Source organism: Heliangelus exortis, chromosome 13 (assembly GCF_036169615.1).
Source record: "Heliangelus exortis chromosome 13, bHelExo1.hap1, whole genome shotgun sequence".
NCBI classification, from domain to species: Eukaryota; Metazoa; Chordata; class Aves; order Apodiformes; family Trochilidae; genus Heliangelus; species Heliangelus exortis.
This window is the reverse complement of record NC_092434.1, coordinates 17,073,404-17,095,395: the sequence shown is the minus strand read 5'-3', so window position 1 is coordinate 17,095,395 and position 21,992 is coordinate 17,073,404. Positions and strand designations below refer to the sequence as shown.

The window sequence follows — 21,992 nt, the reverse complement described above, 5'->3', positions numbered from 1 at the left end:
AGTACTGGATCCTGGTCAGGATTTTTATTCTATCTTGAGAGTGGCAGAGGAAGAAAGGGAGGACATCTTTTCAGCCAAAAAAATCCACAGTAACAAAACCCAGGATATTCACTAGGAGATGACACCAGTGACTGGTTTTCTCTAGGTTGTCCAAGACTATGCTCTGAAGATGCTTTATGTAAGATGAGCAAGATGTCCAAATCAAGGCCAACTGTGGTGTAAAGATGCAATTTACCCTTTAATTTCCCACCTCAATTTCACCCAGCCACAGAGGATGACTAGATTTCAGTATGAACCATTACCTAAATCATAGAGTCAGTATGTCTTTCTTTAAAAATTTACTTAAAAACTGCTTGAGCTGCAGGTCGTATCAGTCTGGTTTGGAGAGTGAAGGCAGTTCCAACAGTACAATAGAGACTTGTCTACAGGCAGGTAAACGAGAGTCTGCTAACAAAGGGGTAACAAAAGCTGCTGGCTGGGCTGCCAATGTTGCACACAAACTTTCATAGGATGAAGATGCTGTGGATGAGATCCAGGATGGGAAAACTGAGCCAACACCTGCTGCTGTTCTAATTTTTTTTTTTTTTTTTTTTTTTTTTCTTTTATTCTCCTCTCACAAGAGGGGTGGGTAGACTATACAGAGGAGGACTGTACAAAACTGGGCACTAGGCAGGCATTTCTTCAGCAGGCAATCCAGGCTCTACCTGTCCTTGAGCTCTCTTGTCACCCGCTTGGTGATGCGTCCACACATCAGACCAATGAGGAAGAGTACACAGATGCCAACTGTGATCACAGACAGTATGTAATTCTTGGATGGAGAGGTCATAACTTGCATGGCAAGGTCAGAAAAACCTTCTGCTGGGGCAACCTGGAGATGAGAAGGAAACAAAATGAGCCAACCTGCACTTTACGTGTGAGCCTGAGACTCGGCGTTTATCAGGTTCAGCCTCTGGTCCTTGTCAGACTTGGCCTGAGCCACAAACCAGCAGGTGCTGGTTCATCCCCCCACGCAGTTCCTGCTGACCCTGCTTCATTGCCTCAGACCTTCTCCAGAGGAGGTGAAGCCTTGTATTCACAAAAGACAGTTTCATTCTGCACAGTTGAGAACTAATCCCAGACTTTGAGAGAACACACCCCTGTGCTCAGCCCTGGGGAGGCCACAGCTTGAGTCCTGTGTCCAGTTCTGGGCCCCTCAGCTCAGGAAGGAGCTTGAGGTGCTGGAGCAGGTCCAGAGAAGAGCAAGGAGGCTGGGAAGGGATCCAGCACAAGTCCTGTGAGGAAGGGCTGAGGGAGCTGGGGGTGTTGAGGCTGGAGAAGAGGAGGCTCAGGGGAGACCTCATCACTCTCTCCAACTCCCTGAAAGGAGGTTGGAGCCAGGGGGGGTTGGGCTCTTTTCCCAGGCAACTCTCAGCAAGACAAGAGGGCACAAGAGGTCTCAAGTTGTGCCAGGGGAGGTTTAGGTTGGACATTAGAAAGAATTTCTTTCTGGAGAGGGTGATCAGACATTGGAATGGGCTGCCCAGGGAAGGGGTGGATTCTCCATCCCTGGAGATATTTCAAAAGAGCCTGGATGTGGCACTCAGTGCCATGGGCTGGGAACCACGGGGGGAGTGGAGCAAGGGTTGGACTTGAAGAGCTCTGAGGTCCCTTCCAACCCAGCCCATTCTAGGATTCTATGAATACAATACTCAAGTTCAATCAAAGAGCCCCAATTTCATTTTTTCTGGACCAAAATAAAAAATGCTAAACTCCGTTGACAAGAATTTCATCACAGTTGAAATTCTTCAAAAGCAGCCTGCAGCAGAAGGGCAGAAAACAAAAACCTAGAAATCCTTTATCAAAATCCTTTCCCTGCTCACCTTTGCAGCATAGCTCCACATCTCAATACGATCATTAAGGCGTTTCTTGCACTCAGGCTGCAACCTCACACGTTTATCTTCCAGAGCTTCCATTAAGCAGGACATTTCTGTAAGGTGCAGAAGAGAGTGTTTACAAAATAGAAACTATGGCTTCAACAACATGCCATGGAAAGGCTGCTAGGAACACACACTCCAGTTCTGCTAAAAAAACTGATGGTTACACCTTTCTAAACAGCCAGCCTGACAGACTGTACTCCTGAAGTTAGCAGTTTCATTGAGATTCAGGATTAATGTTGTATTTTGAGGTGCAAGGAATTTTAACTTCCAAAAAGAAATATGTTTCCAAGATGTAATTCATGTGATTTTATAAAGTTTTATCAATTTGCACCTTCATTACGAGTTCCCTACTACTTTGCACCAAGATCAACTTCAGCTCAGGAAAAAAAAAACAGTGTTATCTCCTTAATGTTTCTTTTGAACAACAAAACATTTTGGAATGGTTTAGCTTCCTGAGGTTTCACACAGTCCTGTGCAATGGAAATGGGGATCACAATGTTCTGGGTGCCTTGGCTAATTCATAAGCTCTTTTCTATGCTCATTTGAGACACTGACACCAAATTTTGCATTTTATACTTACACTGCCTTACTTGAATAATTCCCTCATTGGACACTTTTTGCTTTGTAGTGCAGTGATTTTGTTTGTAGCAAACAGGCTACAAACTTTAAACTAACTCCAGACTTTTTCAACACAATTGTCAGTTCAAACACTCAGAGGCAGATCCCTCTCTAAGCCAGGGACTTCTGCACACCTGCAGTGCAAATGTTGAAAAAAACCACACTTAAAAAGAATTGTGACAGGACAGGAATAAATAAAAGATAACCAGGGTTTCAGGAAGACATTCAGTAACCAGAAAGAAAGATAATGACCAGGAAAATACTTGGCTGCTATTTTTAATGCCAGATAAGCTCAGAAAGATGGGAAAGTTGAAGCCTTTTTTCCCCTGCTAGCTTCCCTTAAGCAGCCATAAATACTACCCAGCCAACTAAAGTAGTAGCAGGAACAATATGCAAGAGCTTGACTTCAAACAGGAAAAGAATGGGTTAGGAAGGCTTAAAGGATGTTTCAAGTGGTATGAACCTGATGAACTCAGTCTTAGGGGACCTGGAACAGCTGATGAAGTCCCAAAGCCTTTAGCTGCTATGTGACTTAGAAAATGTAGTAAATGCTACTCTTTTCCAAAATTAAAGTGTAGGTAAACTGGCATATTTAAGCAGAAAAGAAAAGAGAGGATCAAAGGACTACAGTTTAATATAGTGTTAAATATACTGAAATAAAGAAGTCAACCACGGAGAAAGACTGACAAAGAGAGAAGGAAAAAGGGAATTAGCTAAGAACCACATGTGAAACCACATTCATTTGCTTCTTAAAGAGAAGCAGCTTAGTTCCAGGGAAGCATTTGATGCAGTCTGATATAACACCATAATAAATAAGTTTGGGAGCTGCATCCTGTGTGAAGCTGTTAAGAGTGGGAGAGAAACCTCATCAAAAAATAAGTCCATGTACTGACCACGAGTTCATTTTCAACAGGATTTAAGTGAGGAGGGATATCAGAGGAGGTTTGTGGATCTGGTACCACACACAATTGTCACTCATCACATGAATGATGGAGTTATAAATTCTAAATTTGCAGAAAAGGCTGCAAGGATTGAAGACCTGGTCCCACCTTTGAACACAAGGAAGAACTTCTTGATAGCCACTTCCTGCAGCCATTCCACTTCACTAGCAGCAAAGGAGTGGTGACAAGATCTGGTGGTTAAGATAAGCTGCATTCCCTTACCAGCACTTTGGCCCTGACAAAGTAGAGGTTTTATAAGGAAAGTCTGAGCACTTACGACGTCCTCTCCCTGGTGGAATGGCAGCACAGTGGTGTTTGATGTCAAGGGCACAGGCTGTGTGGAGCACTGGGTCAACAAAGATATCTGCTTTGCTTTCTTTCAGCATGTTGAGCACTTCCTGGGGAGGGGAAATTACAAGTACATCTCAAAAAAAAAAATAAGGAGAGAAAACAAAATTCATACTGTTCAATGTTTCTGAAAGATTCATCATCTATTTAAACCCAGGCTAAGGAGCAAAAACCACCATTGTCCCTGGATGAGGCTATGAACACTGGTTTAGACTGGATTAAATGGCTTGGTTTATAAGGGTTACCAGTTATGGTCATTAAAACACCCCTATTAATCTAAAATACAAAGTCAATATACCAGGGTTACTTCTTAGAACTGAAATAAGGTGCCAGAGCCACAGAGGCAACTCATACAGCCCCTGAAGGCCACAGCCACCACTCAAGAAGCCTGGAATGGAGATGGCAACAGCAAAGATATTAGTAACAAGAAACTTTGGCAACCATAATCAAGAAGTGACTGAAGCCTGGAATTGCCTCCTGTTAGCACAATTTGCTCTGGCAGATTGAAATGGAATGGAACTGCTGTGGGCCAGAACTGAGATGTGTGAGGAATTTTGCAGAGCTCTGGCTTCCTGCTAGCTAGAACATGGCATGGGCCATGGTCTGGAAAAACATCTGACTTCTGCAGGAATGGGAGGACTTTGAGACTACATCCCTTTTTTTTTTTTTTTTTTTTTTTTACCTTCTTGCACATTTCTGTTTTTATTTTCAGCAGGTTCACTTTCAGACATTCTTCCACCTGCCCAGTCTGCTCCTGAGCTGCTGCTTCTTCTGCACACAAACTGGAAATCTATTTTGAGAAAGGTATTTTAACACGAGCAGCTTGCAACAATTATTCTGCCTTTTAGCACATTTATATGTCAATACATTAGTTCATCACGGGGTGCAGCCAGAGACTGCAAGATGCAGTATTTTCCCCCCCCCTGAATCCCCAGAGCCAAGCACAGCCTGGCTCATGCAATATGCAAACCCTTCAAAACCCAGCAGCAAGAAGTCAATATCACTGTACTGAGAGGAAAAGCAGGGAGGAGCAGCACAGAAATAATGTTAAGGTATGACCTGGCTAATTCAGCAATCAAAAGGAAAAGCTGAAAATCTAACCGTGTTCCCATTAGGACTGACAAGAGCAGAGAACTGGCACACGTTTTTTCACAACAGGAAAGCAACATTTTTCCACAGTCACAAGAAGTGCCAAGGCAAAAAATTAACCTCCTATTAGCACTGCAGAGGAAACTGCAATTCTTACACACGGGGCAAAAACCAGAAGCAGAGAACCTGAGAGCTGGAAGCAGTGAAAATTAGCTTTTCCTTCGTAGTATCAGGACGGTTCACGTTTTAGGGAGCAAAGTCTTTCAGGAAGGAGGTGTTGATCCTGAAAAAATCCTGAGCTAGTCCTACCTCTTCAGAACAGTGCATCTGGAGCTGGGGATCCAGCCGATAATCAAGGGCTGACTCCTGGATTATCACTCGAATTTGGTCCTCACAGTCTGGGGAGAGACGCTATTAAGCGGAGAAAGTCATTAACCCACTCAATAACCTTGATTTTCCTAACTCAACCACCTTGCATTTCCCCCTGTATTTTCTGTAAAAGAGCCCAGAATCTCATTTCTGTGCAGCTACACACATTGAACACCCCCCCCCCCCCCCAAGCCCAGGTTGGGTTTGTTGTTTGTTCTTGTAGCTCAGCAAACCCTGTGCAGTTCCTCAGCTGGATGCACCAGCTCTTCATAGAATCATAGAATCCTAGAATCCTAGGGGTTGGAAGGGACCTGGAAAGATCATCTAGTCCAACCCCCCCTGCCAGAGCAGGGCCCCCTAGAGTACATCCCCTAGGAACGTGTCCAGGGGGGTTTTGAATGTCTCCAGTGAAGGAGACTCCACAACCCCCCTGGGCAGCCTGTTCCAGGGCTCTGTCACCCTTACAGTAAAAAAATTTTTTCTGATATTCAACTTGAACCTCCTATGCTCCAATTTACACCCATTACCCCTTGTCCTATCACTGGTCACCACTGAGAAAAGCCTAACTCCATCTCCCTGACACTCACCCCTTACATATTTGAAAACATTGATGAGGTCACCCCTCAGTCTCCTTTTCTCCAAACTAAAGAGCCCCAGCTCCCTCAGCCTTTCCTCATAAGGGAGATGTTCCACTCCCTTAATCATCTCAGTAGCTCTGCGCTGGACTCTTTCAAGCACTTCCCTGTCCTTCTTGAACTGAGGGGCCCAGAACTGGACACAATACTCCAGGTGTGGCCTCACCAATGCAGAATAGAGGGGGAGGAGAACCTCTCTTGACCTACTAACCACACCCTTTCTAATGCACCCCAGGATGCCATTGGCCTTCTTGGCCACAAGGGCACATTGCTGGCTCATGGGCATCTTCTTGTCTACCAGGACCCCCAGGTCTCTTTCACCTCCACTGCTCTCCAGCAGCTCAGCCCCCAACCTATACTGGGACATCGTGTTGTTCTTCCCCAAATGCAAAACTCTACACTTCCCCTTGTTGAATTTCATCATGTTTCTCCCTGCCCAACTCTCCAGCCTGTCTAAGTCTCTCTGAATGGCAGCACAGCCTTCTGGTGTGTCAGCCACTCCTCCCAGCTCAGTGTCATCAGCAAACTTGCTGAGGGTACATTCTATACCCTCATCCAAGTCGTTGATGAAGATATTGAACAACACCGGTCCCAGTACCTGGTCTGCATATTTCAACTTGAGGCAGGAGATGACTTGTCCTTCTAACTCTGTGTCATCCTTGGCCCTGTTCAGGATGTTCTGGCAGAATTTTGGGATGTCTGCTTTGCATGCCTTCCTGAGGACTGGATTTAAACGGTAATCTAAGCAGGGAAGACAAGAGAACCTCCTTAGAGCACACATCTCTTGAGGTGAACAGAACCTTACACACCAAACAAAGACAAATCAAACCAAATATTTCATTTTTCTTAAATGCCAGGTGATAGAGTTATCACCTTAAGCATCATGTATCTCACTATGAGTTGTCTCTTTTACAAAGAGCTGCTTGCAAAAGCATAAAATAAAGAAATATTGATAAATACAGTAACAAAGAAAAAGGAAAAGCAGGACAAACTAGTAAAACCCCCATATTTTATTCTCCCAAAGTATTAATATTACATAATTGTTGCAGTGCAGAATATCTGCCAAAGCCAGAAAAAGCTGCACTCTGCCCTTAGCTCTTTACATCCTCAGAACAGGTAATTACTAAAATCTGTTTCTGATATGCTTATGCTACTTATTTGTAATAAATGTTCTAATTAGTCATCCCAGGGAAAAATTTTGAAGAGATGAGAAGGTGGCACATTCACACAAGCCTGGCATACACAGATTCTTACCAAGATTTCAAGCTGAGATCAAGAACAGAGCTTTTGTAGTTATACAAAAATTTAAAGTAAGCAAGACAGTGCAGCTCCTCCTTAGAAATAAAGTCTAATTCAAAGATCAAGGATTTTTCCCCACTCTAAAATAACTCTCTCAACTCTCAGAAAAAGAAGAGAATCTTCCAAAAGGGATTTGGCAGAAATTTCCTGTTTGACATCATAGCACCAGGGAAAAAATAGTGGGAAAAATAGTGTATTTTCACACCATAATTTTAACTTGTGAAGTAAGAACTCCAGGAATAAAGGGGATCCAATAACATATTGTGACCCTGAAACACTTGACTGAATAAAGTCAGTGTGTGCACTGACTTGAAGCCATGAAATAAAGTGAATTTTTTCAGCCATGCACACCACCCAACAGCTCAGGCAGGAAAGTTTTCTTCAGAAGAGGGTACCTGTGTTCTGTGTGATCTGGCGCTTGGTAATCATTTGCTTGCATTTTGGATCCATCACTTCACTGTTCTTGTTTTGTTTCAAACACTGCAACATATTTTTTGAGTCTGCCTCTGGACAAAATCGCTAGGGAAGAGAAAAAAAAAAAAAAAAAAAGATCAAGTTTCACCACTAAGAACTTGAAAAAAATTCACATGGAAGATAAAAACCACCTACCCAACCCAGCAGGATGCAGACACAATTCCTGCCTAAACCAGAACAGAGCTGCTCCCTAAACTGACTGAATGGTCAGTGCATCCCTGCTCATGGACTGAGCACTGAGCCACAATCCTCACAGAACCACAGAATGGTTTGGGTTGGAAGGGACCTTAAAGCTCATCCAGTCCCAACCCCCTGCATGGGCAGGGACACCTCCCACCAGCCCAGGTTGCTCCAAGCCCCATCCAACCTGGACTTGGACACTGCCAGGGATGGGGCAGCCACAGCTTCCATGGGCAGCCTGGGCCAGGGGCTCAGCACCCTCAAATTCAAGAATTTCTTCCCCATCTCCAACCTCAATCTCCCCTCTCCAAGTTTTAACCCATTTCCCTTGTCCTCTCCCCACCCCCCCGTGTCCAAAGCCCTCCCCCAGCTTTCTTGGAGCCCCTTCAGATATTGGAAGGTTGCTCTGAGCTCACCTGGGAGCCTCCTCTTCACACACATTCCCAGCTGACAGCTGTGAAACTCGCAGGGGAATTGGGTGGTGGGTTCACAGAATCCCAGAATGGTTTGGGTTGGAAAGGACCTTAAAGCTCACCCAGCCCCAACCCCCTGCATGGGCAGGGACACCTCCCACCAGCCCAGGTTGCTCCAAGCCCCATCCAACCTGGACTTGGACACTGCCAGGGAGGAGGCAGACCCAAGTTCCTTGGAAAACCTGTTCCAGTGTCTCACCACTCTCAGATTAAAGAATTTCTTCCTCATGTCCAACCTCAATCTCCCCTCTTCAAGTTTTAAACCATTTCCCCTTGTCCTCTCACTACACCCCCGTGTCCAAAGCCCTCCCCCAGCTTTCTTGTAGCCCCTTCAGATATTGGAAGGTTGTTCTAAGGTCACCTTTGAGCCTCTTCTCCTCCAGGCTGAACAACCCCAACTTCCTCTGCCTCTCTTCATGTCTTCTTCTTGACAGGCTTGTATGCAACAGCTTGTGTTGGTAATACCAACAGTAATTTGCCTTTCTCTTCTATTCTTAAATTACAGCACCCTTTGCAGGAAATACCCACCAGATCAGCTGAGTACTCAACTACTTTTGCTTTCCTTTAATTTAGAAACTAAAAAGGGAATTTTTTAGTCTATACACATATTTACATAAATGCTGGCTGGCTGAAGTGACAGGTAAAGACTTCATTAGGAACACTCAGGCCAAAGTAAGACCATACAGAATGAGAAAGCAGCAAACTGCTCACTGATACTGATTTGAGCTTTTTGTGTCCTGAACTAGGAAATCATAAGTGATCCAGCTTACCAAAAGTCAGAGCAAGGTACTGATTTCTCTTGTTAGAATCTAATTCTCTGGGAGAAGTTAGGGCTGTCACACTTACTAATCCTCATCATTTTGGTGAGGCTACAGTCCTCTTTACAAAAATTTGTCTGTACTGGAGAGCAACTGTCTTGGTATCATCATCCCCTGCTGCTTTTTGAGTGGTACCCCTTTAACCCAGCATTTCTAATTTGAAGTTCTGTCATGTTTTTGCCTGCTTTATCAGTTTGATGAAAGTCTGTGAGCAACCAGGTCAGCAGCAAAGAGAGGATGCTACTCCTCTCTGCATTCATAAGCTCTTCACCTTTACTAAAAGCCACTCCAGATCCAAACCAAGGGATGAAATCAGCAGAGTTCCTCCTCAATTCTGCTGGCATTTGGGAAGAAATTTATTAGTGTATAAGCTTTGATCAGCTACTTGGAGGAAGTAAAGTTGAAAGAGAAGAAGAGCCCTGAGGAAATCAGCCTGATTCAGAGTTAAGAAACAGATTACTTTGCAAAAAAGCAATCACACTTCTGAAACACCACAGCAGTCTTGTAACATGCCTTTGGGGAAGCTCAAAACCAGCAGAGCTCTTAGATCCCAACCTCATCCTCTGCAATCAGCACACCACCATTACCTTGATCATCTGCTTGCAGACTCTCATGAGTGTGTAGTCCAGTTCTGGATCCATCATCTCTGTCTCCTGCAGTTTGAACACCTTCTGGTGGCACCGGGTACTCAGCTGCTTCTTGATTTCTTTCAAGCATTCAATAATCTACAGCACAGCATTAGAACCACAAAACTGTTGATAAGATTCTGTCATATGCTGCTCCAAATGCACAGTTATGTGTTCCTCTAACAGCTACCTCTGGTTTCTGCAGTTAAGTTGCCAATGAACTTGGCATCTTCAAACTGAATCTATCAAAATGAATTACCAATGATCATTTCCAGGACTTGCTTCTAGTTCAGTTTAACAAGATTAAGAGGGCTACTTGGACTTATTCCAAAACTCCAAACTTCCTCTTAGACATTATGGCTGAGAAACCTTTAGCAACATTCACAGTAACCAGCTGCTACCAGCTTAAAACCAGCATTAACTGGGGAACAAAATGCTCAGAGCTTTACATGGACTGAATATTAATGCTTGTGGAACCAGGGGGGAAAATAAAGCACACTGCAAAATACCAACAGAAGACTTCAGTGATATCAAAATGATAATGTAATGCTGCACCCACGGGGGAAAAGGTGTTCTTCACAACTTCTAAAAAAATCAAAGTTCAAATTGAATTCTAAATTATTAATAAAATCAATTACCTGAGCATTGCCATAGGGCACATTTTGGCAGTAGTTCTTGATGTCACTTTTACAAGCCTCATACAGTTCTGGTTCAAGTCTGATATCCTCTGTCTGCAGGATAAATTACATTATAAACTTTTAAGTAGGATTCTGAAGACTATTTTAACTTTGTCAATCTACTAACTAGAGCCCCTCTATTCTCAAAAAAAGCAGCTCCCACAACAGGCAGGTCAGTTTCTTTGTATTAAAGGGTGTAACAAGTGGTGTTAATGGGAAATCAACTTTGCAAATCCATGCAGTGGACCAGCTGGCTTTTTATACTGAAGAAAGGATTTAAAGCAAATTTTAGAGCTGCCTAGTTGTTTTCACTGTTCCTCCTAAAAGAGCATCAACACAAAAGTGTTCAAGACAGCTAAAATAACCATGTGAAAGCTAAAGGACATATTCATAACCACTCATCTCTTGGTTGATCTGGAGGGTATGAATGAAGATTCCTGCTTTGAGTTCTTCCATACAAAGGCAAGAGTTCTGCACCCTCTGCTGTAAGGCTACTTAGAGTGAAGCTCTAAAACATCTGCCAGACAAAGACCTCATGAGTTTATCACTGCAGCAGGAAGCTGAGAGGCAGCCTTGCCTCCCAGAACAAATATTGCTCTTATTTATCCACCGAGCCACTTAGAGCAGCTGGAGTCCAGTTACTTCATCTGTGCTTGTGCCCTCAGTCTGTAAAATGAAGCTTTTATTCTCTCCTAGAGGACTGCAAGGGCATTAACATGTGTAGCACACTGGTATCTAACACTAAACATCATCAGTTCTAGCTGGAATTCCAGTGACCATTCAGCCTGCCTGAGCCTCCATACGACTGTGTTTAAGGCATCAGACAATCACTGCTTTCACAGTGAGGGACAACTGAGCCTCGGGTTGTAAGAAGAGCAGAAAAACCAAATTAGATACATCTTACAAACGAGCTTCCTTTTTTTTTCCAGGGTGGACAAATGAGAAAGTTTTAAAACCAAGGAGCTCAGCAGAAGAGCAGGCAGAGGAAGGCATGTTTACCATTTCCAGCTCCTCGACTCGCAGCTGCTTGCGGCACTTCAGAGAGACCCTGTGCTCCTTGGCATCCTGCAAAGTGTCATTGCGCACAGTTGTGCTCAGGCAGATCACTACATCCACCCTGCAGGAAAGAAAAAGGCTTTTTACTCACCCATCCTTCACTCAGAGCAGCCAAGGTTGGGGGAGGATCACCACATCAGAGCCTGAGCCCAAGAATCCAAACACAACACGAAGTCCGACTTGTAGCGTGGGTACAGCTCTACTTAAGAGTAACTGGATCCCAATTAAAACCTAAATCTGCTGCTATTTTATGGGATCTAGATCTGAAGATATTAAAAAATCCACACACACCCCCAACTCTGCCCAGCAAGCCCTCTGCTCTTATATCATGTACTTCAGAAAAGCTTTACTTCATCATCTCAGGAGCAGATGAAGGTCAATACCTACGTGGTACTGCAAACAATCCTTTTGCATTATGGGAAGGGCATTTATATCATAAAATGCAAATAGTCTTGCTATCCACAAGTAGCACTGACCTTGTGTGTAATTCAGCCCTACATCATTGCAGTCAGCCATTAAAAAAACAGGAATTAATAAACCAGGTAAAACAAGAGGGATATTTTCCCTTCCCACATCAGCAACTGAACAGTGGCAGCCTGCATCTTAGATGATGAATCTACCAAGGATATAAAACATCCCAGGATGTGCAGTCCACTAATCAGAATTATTAGGTGTTTTCAGAGACAGAGAAATAGAGGACAGGTTTGTTTGCAAGAATAAAGAAGTAATTTTAAGGAGGCAGGCAACACCTCCACCTTAAGCATTTGAAGAACACAGTCACTGAGGGAAAATACAGAACAAATCAGCCTTTAAAGGAAGTCCAGAGTTTTCTGTCCTGCCATGAAATATCCTGTAACTTTATTATATATTTCTACAATCAGATTGCTGGTGGGTCAGGTGCTACATACTTTTTTTTGATGTTGGGGCAAAGTTTCAGCACATCCTCCTTGCAAGCCATTTTAAACTTGTATGAGAACCTAAAATCTTTCATTTGAACCTGCAAGAGAGAAATGAGAAAAAAAAAAACAACTTTGGTCACCTGGAAGAAAAAAAAAAAAAAAAAAAAAAATGTTGCCCCAAAAGAACACTTGTTGAATCATACAATCAGCAAATGCTTTTGCCCACAAATTAGTAAAATGGAAGTAAAGGGGATGCTCCACTGCTGAAGATGCTGGGACTCAAACTACCATATGCCAGGAAGGAAAGAGGTCCTGAACATAAATCATCTCCAGCAGTGACCATTTATGTCACTATTAGTGACCAGGCATGCAAATACAGCTGTCTGAATTCACAAGAGGCCTTTGGGAAATCAGTATCAAAGGAGGAATTTCATGATTAGTTAAATCTTGTCAACACCCCCAGCAAACAGACCAGGTTTCCACTGACAGTGAAGTGCTGCTTACCAGCTGGAAATGAGTAACTCCAATTGCACATTTTTCATTCATTTCTTTCTGGTGTTTGTTCTGTATTAGACACTCCATCAGGTCCCCAGAATCAATCTGGTTATCTGCAACTTCCTAAAGAAGAGATGAAAGGCTTATAAATGAGCTACACTCACAGGTCATGATTTTCATGCTCCTTTTTAGCCCCCTGTGAACAGGAGATATTGGAATTTACTCTACTGTCAGCTTAGAGGCACCATGAATGAACCACAAGAGTTTTACCATGAATATTTACAGATACAGTCCAGAAAAGACTCATCTCTGGCACATGCACACTTTAGGCTAAGGAGAACACACTGGAGAGATTTGATGCACACATGAAGCATTAATCAGGTGCTTTCAGTGTTATGTAGCTACCACCCAATCCTAGCACAACCTGAGAAGTTATTTCAGCAATGCTGAGCAGCTGCACAGCTGGGATTGGCTGGAAACACTGATTGCAGGCAAGAGGGAAGGGAAAAAGTTTAGCTTTTAATCCACTGTAGAGTGATTTTTCTAATTACAGGGCAATTTTCATCTTCAAATCTTAGCTTTTAGGCAAGGACTCTGAGAGCAGCAGAAGTACTAGATGAAACTTAGAATTTTTGGTTCATGGTGGTTTTTTAATTAGAGACTTTTCTAACTGCTTATGTCTTATTTACTCTCAAAGTGTAGCAAGTACATCAAGAACTAATTTTAAAAACCTCCAACCTTTCCCACACTGAGTTCCCACACTGTTACCCAGTACTCACATGACAGAAAGTCTGGATAATGGGCTCACAGGCCCTCATCAGCAAGGCTTCAATTTGAATGTCCTGCAGAAAACAGGCAATAGTTCATTTTCACAGCAAATGGACAAGCAAAAAGGCTCTGCACAAAATCCTGTGATAAGAAGTTAAAACTCAACCTCATTTACAGAGTTTTGAAAGATGCAATCCAGACAAACTTTGCCCTTCAGTTCTGGAAATCCTAGGGGTTCATTCTTGTCAACAATGTGGGAGGCCTTCCAGCTTAAGGGTCTTCCCAGAAACTCATTGCTTGGATATTTCAGCCAACCTTTTCTGAACTGGATGCTAAAGCACTAGAAACCACCTTACACCTAAGCAAAGGCAGGAGTTAGAGTTAGTTCTGAACACTTAATTCTGTAACCACTGGCTGGAAGCTTTCCCTAAGGCATGAGGTTAAGTTTTAAGAGATATGGGGAACAGTCTGGAGCAAGAGAGTCAGATATACAGCTTCACAAATAAGTAAATGAAGACCTCTGATTACTTCTTGCAAAAATTTTGGGACAGGGAGAAGGAATTAGAAATATGGTGCTCAAAACTACCTGTAAGCAAGACAAAAAAATGAAGTTCCATGAGATACTTTGACTAAAGGTAACTGGGTTGACCTGTGCAAGAAATCTTAGCTTCAGTACCATAACTGATTTAAGCAGGAAAAATGTCAACATCAGCCTAAAACCTTGAATCATTGCTCACTTCTCTTTCTCAAGAGCCCCACATGAGAACTGACATTGCACAGAGTAGAATGGATGCTCTCTGCATTTCTGCAGCTACTCTAACCTCACTTTTTTCATCATTCCCAAGAGGACATGCTTAATTAGACATGCCCAACTTTTCCTTTTATACCAAGCTGAAAAAACACTCACCTCAGACTCCAGCTCAGTGAGGTTTCCCACTATGTCTCTGCAATCAGACACCAAGTCATCAAGATGGTCTTGAAGGCATTCCAGCTCCTACAAAACCAGACATTTTAGTGGGTGATCCAAGGACCTAATCTGAAAATTTGAAATACTGTAACACTCCTGAAACTGCCCTCTCCTCCTTGTAAAGTCCTGAATCTCATTTAACTCCTTTCCTGGCACTCCCAGAACACAGATCCATAGGAGCAATGGGTAATGTTGGTGTAGAACATGTCACTGCTTGTTCTCAAAAGCTGCACTATGTCCTTTCACTTCGGGAATATCACATTTCATTTGACCTCCACATAACCTTAATGAGAGTTCAAGAACTCAAGCTACAAGCTACCAGGGGCACTTCAAAAAGCCAATGGTGTCTGCTCTACTGGCTCTGATGCTGAATGGCTCCTCCCCTACAGCAATTTCACATGAAAGTATTTGTTGAAACTTTGTTAAGCAGCAGCATATGTTAGTTGAGTTCTGTATAAACACAGGAAGCCTGTCAGCATTTGCCAAATGTATATGGGATAAAGTTTATGTGGGAAATGTCAAGCTTGTACCAGAATATTACAAATAGAGTCAGGGTGGGGTGGGGTTACTTCATTGAAGCCCTTTTCTTTTTAACTATCCCCTTGCTCCTTCTCATTCTGCTACACATAGGAACCCACAGAAGACAAGCAAAGCTTTTTTGGTATCACCTCCATCTCCCAGACTAGTGTAGATCACGTTTCAAACTGCAGTCATTTTTAATATATTCTCAGATGTAAAGAGGCAGCTAAGAACAAGATGTCCTTTTATCCTTTCTGTTCTGGTTTGGGCCAGGATAAAGGTGATTTTCTGTCTTGTACTTTTGCTTTCAGCTAAGTCTCCTGTAAGTAGTTGCACTTGCTGAAATTTACAGCATGTTTTTCAGATAGGGTGTGCTTCTAGGACTGATAACACTTGATGTTTATAGTTACTGCTAGAGACTGGTGTGCAGAGCCAGGGACACTGCTCAGCTCTGAGGAAAACACAAAGAGGTCCCACCTGCAGCCTCCTTTGGGGAGGAACAGACAAGAGAGATGCCAGAATTGACCAAACAGAGGATTCCATCCCATACACCTCATCCTCAGGATAAATTGGAGGGATCACAAGGGCCAAGCCAGATTTCCAGCTTCCGGCTGCCTGCCCTTCCTGCCTTTCCTGCTTCCCTTCCTTCCCCCAGCATCCTGGGAGGATTCTGTCTGTTCCTCTGCCTGTGCTCCTGATCCATTCCAGCCTGGATCTGTGTGTTCCTGCCTCCAGCTCCCAACTGCTGCTGACCCCAGGATTCCAGCCTGGACTTTCCCAGGGCTGCCCTGCAGCCTCAGTGGTGACGTGAGAGCTACTGGGGGAGAGCGGGGAGGAATGTGGTATCCATTTTCTTGTATATTTGTATAGATTTAGTAATTTTTCCTATTTATCATTACTGTTCCATTAAAGCTGTGCAGTTTAGTTTCCAACCCATCAGTCTCTCTCCCTTATTCTCTCTCCTTTCTTTATCAGGGAGAAGAGAGAGATTAATAGAGAGCGTCTGTTACTCGGTTTAATTGCCAGGCCAGTGTTAAACCCTGACACTTTCTCTTGCCCTTCCCTCTCCTCCAGCTTAGCAACTGAATAGCAGTGCTGCAGTACCTGTCCTGTCTCTGTTTTTTCATTGCACCACTTCCCCAGCTCAATCATGCACTTGTCCTGGAGGACTGGGTCAAGCTTCACATCCATGGCACGCTGGTGGAGGATCCTCTGGACTTCTGCTCTGCACTCTCGTGATAGCTGCAAGGAATGCAAAGAGCATTTAGCATCTAATTTAGCCTCATTTAACATGGGGCCTCTAACTCCAGACAACACAAACAAGATGCTGCCAGGTGACATCCTGAGAGTGGCCACAAATCCCAAGGGGCAATCCCAGAGAGTGCAGAATTCCTGTGCTGCTTGGCCCCTGCAAGCGAGTCAGGCTCCGAGAGAGCTTGAAGCTTTGTCATTTAGTTTGGAGCTCCTTTCATTGAACTAAAATTAACCTGACACTCTGAAACCTTCACTTTGCTTTTGAAATGAGATGTCAAAGCAGCTGCTAAGGTTATCTGCTGCCCTGCCCCCCCTTCATGCAAAGTTTCAGATTCCTTCTGGAGAAAAAAGCCTTAAAAAAAATGCCCTCAGCACTGCAAGGGAAGGACAGGATGAGGCAGTGTAGTCCAGCTGGGATTTCTTCTCAGCAATCCCCACTGCAGCACATCAGAGCCAGCATTTGCAAAGGCTGAGGAAGAAATAAGTTGTAGAAAAATCAAGGGATACTGACACAGGTCTTGCCAGGTCATACATTTAAAAATCCAAAGCACTGGAAGCCTTTTGTGGGCAGCACTGGAAAAAAAAAAAAAAGTACAGATCTAATGAGTCTGCTTTGAAATGCTAGATTTCAAAATGACAGCTGCTCTCTTAGCCTACTTTCCACAAGAAAAGCACATTTAAAAGCCCTTTCTCTTTCTTGATAGACTATTTGCAGGCTGACTATTGATTTCTTTGGTCAGCACTAATATAAAATAGAATTAAAAATTCTCAAGTCAGCAGACTCAGGAACAGCATTAAAAAAATATTCCTAAAAGAGATGCTTTCAATCAATACTTGACCTCTGCCACAAAAGACCTTTTAAATCAAGCAGCAGAAATTAATTTTTAAAGCAGGCTATTGTGTAAACCCACTGAAACTCCTAGGGCTGTGTACACTAAAATGTCAAAAGAAATGGAACCAAGTTCCCAGCTGCTTTCAAGGGAGGGCCTGGATAAAGGCATGAGGGCAGCAAGCTTGGAAAGAGTAGCTCTGAACCAAATAAATGTCATTATGGTGGATCTCCAGATTGCAGGGCAGAAAGTCAGATCCCTACTGCCTTCTTTAAACACTGCATAAGCACATTTATCAGTACAATATGCTCTTAAGAATTGGATTTAAATCAAGAGGAAGAGTTAAATGGGGCATAATCTGAAGTTGTACTCAATTCCAAATTTAATCAGAAACAGCCTAGGAAGGCTGGGCTTGGAACTTCTTTTTGCATAAAATCATTTTTGCAGCTATGCTAGGTGTCTCCAAGGAGGTGTGTACTCTTTGGAAAGACAAAGAGGAGAACTTACACTGAGAACCAACTTGTTGTCAGCACACAGTTCCCCCTGGCATGCAGCTCTCACATCTGGATGTGGCTGTTTCCATAGAATCCCAGATTGGTTTGGGTTGGAAGAGACCTTAAAGCTCACCCAGTCCCAACCCCCTGCATGGGCAGAGACACCTCCCACCAGCCCAGGTTGCTCCAAGCCCCATCCAACCTGGATTTGGACACTGCCAGGGATGGGGCAGCCCCAAGTTCCTTGGAAAACCTGTTCCAGTGTCTCACCACCCTCAGATTAAAGAATTTCTTCCTCATGTCCAACCTCAATCTCCCCTCTTTCAGTTTTAACCCATTTCCCTTGTCCTCTCCCTACCCCCCCGTGTCCAAAGCCCTCCCCCAGCTTTCTTGTAGCCCCTTCAGATATTGGAAGGTTGCTCTGAGCTCACCTGGGAGCCTCCTCTTCTCCAGGCTGAACAACCCCAAGCCCTCAGCCTGGCTTCCCAGGGAGCTGCTCAGCCCTCTGAGCATTTCAGTGGCTCTGCTCTGGACACCTTCCAGGAGCTCTGTGTCCTTCTGCTCCTGGGGACTCCAGAACTGGACACACTACTCAGAATTGAACACAGTACTCATTTTGCCTTCCCAGAACAACACAGACCTTAGAGAAACACTTGAGGAGGAGCTGGGCACCAGAAGCAGTGCAAGTACCACATAATGCAAATGCTTTTTTGCGAGTTCTTGCAGTTTTAGCTCGGTTGTGTCCAGCTTCCAAATGCACATACAGCCCTTTTCATAGAATCATAGAATCATAGAATGGGCTGGGTTGGAAGGGACCTCAGAGCTCATCAAGTCCAACCCTTGCTCCACTCCCCCCGTGGTTCCCAGCCCATGGCACTGAGTGCCACATCCAGGCTCTTTTGAAATATCTCCAGGGATGGAGAATCCACCCCTTCCCTGGGCAGCCCATTCCAGTGTCTGATCACCCTCTCCAGCAAGAAATTCTTTCTTTCTCATGTCCAACCTAAACCTCCCCTGGCACAACTTGAGACCTCTTGTGCCCTCTTGTCTTGCTGAGAGTTGCCTGGGAAAAGAGCCCAACCCCCCCCTGGCTCCAACCTCCTTTCAGGGAGTTGGAGAGAGTGATGAGGTCTCCCCTGAGCCTCCTCTTCTCCAGCCTCAACACCCCCAGCTCCCTCAGCCCTTCCTCATAGGATCTGTGCTGGATCCCTTCACCAGCCCGGTTGCCCTAGAGAGGAAAGTTTTGGCAGAGTTTTGGCAGAGAGGAAAGAGCAGCACTTGCACTGCACCACTCACCCTCCTGCCCTGCTCCTCTGTACGGTAGGCATGCCTGTACAAACAGGAGAAAACAGCTCCTGGAGGCATCAGCTCACTGGTTTCATTCCAGCCTCGGGTATGGCAGAGACGGGAGGCGTCTCCCTGGCACTTGCGGTACAGGACTGTATCCAGTCTGCAAACACAAAAGTAACAGCTTGCACCCAACTGAATAAACAGGGGGCAAAATGCCCATCACTCAGTTTGTAAACAGCTCCATTATGTTGCAGAAATACACAAAGATTAAATCTTCAAGGCCTCCTGAAGTCTTCCCCCCCCCCCCTCTTCTGCAACATGCCAGCTAGATGCTGACTCATGAGAAAAGAAAGCAGCTCCCTGATGTCCTAAAACTTGCTTGTGTTTTGCTTGTGTAATGTTACAGGTTCTCTGTACTGCTGACATTTTGAAATGTCAGTTTCCCAAAATTCTGAGTTAGATTAATTATTGTCTGCTCTGGGTTTGAGCTAACTGAAGACTTGACATCCCTTGCTTTTGCATACAAGAAAAATGCAAGTGTAGATCTCCTAAGGTGACATCTAATCCCATGAAAGGAAGTGAGATATTGCCAGCTTTCCAAAATGGAAACTTCAGGTTTCTGCAAGGCTTTAGGAGAAAACATCAAGTGATAGCAGTGGACACAATTACACAGATAAATAGTAAAGTAAGAAAACCATTCCTACTCCATGGATCTGTGCTGAGCACATAGTTAATACAATAGTTTTTGTAAGAAAACTTTAAGAAATGGTAGTTAAACAAGAAAGATGAGCTAATGTTGCCCAGCTGGCAATGGGAATTAGAATTATCTTTATTCCCAATAAAATGCAAATACTCAATCTTTGTTCTTCCAGTCACTTAAGTTTTGTTCAATCAACAAATTACCTGCTGACAACATGGCACAGGCAGAACCAGCACTGAGAGAAAACAAAGAGAAGGGAAAAAAACCTAGAGTATTCTTGTCTTCTCATGGAGACAACAAGTGAGATGACTACACAATCAGCCAAAAAGCCCTGAACACTCTGGTCAATGAAGCCCCATTTTTTTTAAATAGCAGGAGGTTCACAGACCATGTCAGCTCTTAAGTCCTGGCCATGCTTCCTATAAATACAGCTGTGAGTCAGATTTTCTTAAAGTTCAATCTGAATACCCTTCACAGCAAGCAAAGCTCATGACTTGTCTTACACTCCTTGTGGTCACTGAGAACAATTACTCCAGTTCTAGAAGTAACCCCATTTGATGTACCCTACATCCTCAGCTCTCCATCTGCTCCACAAGAAAAGCCAAACACTTACTCTTCCCTCACTGGGCACACTTATCAAATTTATTTCTCTCACCCTTAATCCACGTGGATACTCAGGCTCTGCATATATTTAAACCAAAGCACTGCCATTTTTGTATGAGAAAAATGGAAAAACAGTGCTCCAAAAGGAATTACACCTGCTCTATTGGATATAATCACACCTAGAGAATTTGAAAAAAGGCAGAAATGGAAGTAGGGAATCTCTGGCACAGTGGCTCTTTGTTATAATTAGTATTTGGTTTTCTTCACTCCCCTACTGCAGCATTCAGAGCAGATAAAACCAGTTTCCACCTTCAGCTTCACTCTGGCCAGAGAGACTCCCTTTAATTCAAGATGCACTGAATTTCAGAGCTCAAACTTGAGATGCTTTGTATCATTGCTAAGTGAGTACCTGATTTAAGTGGGCACCACACTTTGTTTTACTGAGCACCTTTTGCTTCTACTGTCCTAGACAACCATTAATGCCCTGCAGACCTGCTCAAAAAGTCCTCTTTTGAACATGCATAAACTACACTGCTTTACAAGGAACTGCAGTTCACACAAACACCAAATACAAGCATCAAGGGAGGACAAATCTTCTTTTACAGTACTCACTTCCAATCACGAGATATAAAATACTGGAGCTCCAGGAGCCTATGCTCACAGTCCTCTACCATCTTCTCAGTATACAAGTGTTCCATCAGGCAAGAGAGAATCCTGAAAACAGAAGAAAAAAGGCAACAGAGTGTTCCAGTCATGCTGGGCTTCCTTGTAAAGGTGTTGCCACATCAATCTTTCCACGGGACCATAAATGATCTTTCTCTTCCTTCAAAAAGATTACACCTAAAACAACTGAATACCACAATTCCACTCTCCTAAATCCCATGGCTTCAGTTATCTCAGCAAGTCTGATCTATGACAAAATAATAAGGAATATATTACATAAAATCTGGCTCAGGAGACAGTATCTATCAGTCCTGAAGATAAAGGAGACATTTGTCTCTTCCGTATAGGTTTACCTGGGTGACCTTTCAAGGCTTGTTACTGTATTACTGAAGATTTACATAGCAAGAGGAATTAGCACAAAACATTACACACTGAGAACATGAGATAGCTACATCTTTCACCAGTGCTAGAACAGTCTTGTTATAAAAATGAGTAGTTTATAAGGCAAGAATGAAGACAGAGCTCAGTTCACACTTCCAGTGCTGTACAGACTGCTGTACGGGTTGGAGTGTGTCATTTCTGGATGGGTTTTATTACCTCTACTGGTCAGCTACCCAACCTTCACAGATGCCCCAACAGAAACAGAGCCTCCCTGCCCCCAAGAGTCACCTACATGGGGTCTCCAGAACGGATGTGCTTGCAGGCAGTCTGGATCACTGACTCACAGGCCTCGTTCAGAGCCCGGTCGATGCGGTAATCTGCACCAGGGTCCGTTTCTTGGATCAGTGTCTGAAGCTGCAAGAAAGGAATTGCAGATAAGGAAACAAACAATAATCATCAGAAATGAGAGCACTTTAAAGTTCTCAGCGTGGCAATTCCGTGCCAGGAACAACACAGACAGGTATGACCTCAGCTCTACAGATGCTTGTTTCAAATGCTTTGTGCTCGCCAACTCGATCGCCAGACACGGGAGTTCAGTGCTGCTGAGCCC

At 43.8% G+C, this 21,992-nt stretch overlaps 1 protein-coding gene across 1 annotated transcript in view; it reads right to left on the bottom strand.

The window, feature by feature from the left end:
* The window catches only part of GLG1 (golgi glycoprotein 1), a 97,211-nt gene continuing 75,219 nt past the window's right edge, over positions 1–21,992 (bottom strand). Inside the window, exons 9-26 of the mRNA XM_071757070.1 lie at positions 21,675–21,796; positions 20,951–21,052; positions 19,042–19,195; positions 16,272–16,409; positions 14,589–14,675; positions 13,693–13,755; positions 12,923–13,036; positions 12,428–12,516; positions 11,463–11,580; positions 10,425–10,517; positions 9,748–9,885; positions 7,611–7,734; positions 6,515–6,657; positions 5,222–5,323; positions 4,506–4,613; positions 3,753–3,873; positions 1,860–1,966; positions 1–868 (exon numbers count right to left, since the gene is read on the bottom strand). Of these exons, the coding sequence (XP_071613171.1) occupies positions 701–868; positions 1,860–1,966; positions 3,753–3,873; positions 4,506–4,613; positions 5,222–5,323; positions 6,515–6,657; positions 7,611–7,734; positions 9,748–9,885; positions 10,425–10,517; positions 11,463–11,580; positions 12,428–12,516; positions 12,923–13,036; positions 13,693–13,755; positions 14,589–14,675; positions 16,272–16,409; positions 19,042–19,195; positions 20,951–21,052; positions 21,675–21,796 (2,091 nt within the window). The 3' untranslated portion in view covers positions 1–700. The remainder of the gene's footprint in view (positions 869–1,859; positions 1,967–3,752; positions 3,874–4,505; positions 4,614–5,221; positions 5,324–6,514; positions 6,658–7,610; positions 7,735–9,747; positions 9,886–10,424; positions 10,518–11,462; positions 11,581–12,427; positions 12,517–12,922; positions 13,037–13,692; positions 13,756–14,588; positions 14,676–16,271; positions 16,410–19,041; positions 19,196–20,950; positions 21,053–21,674; positions 21,797–21,992) is intronic.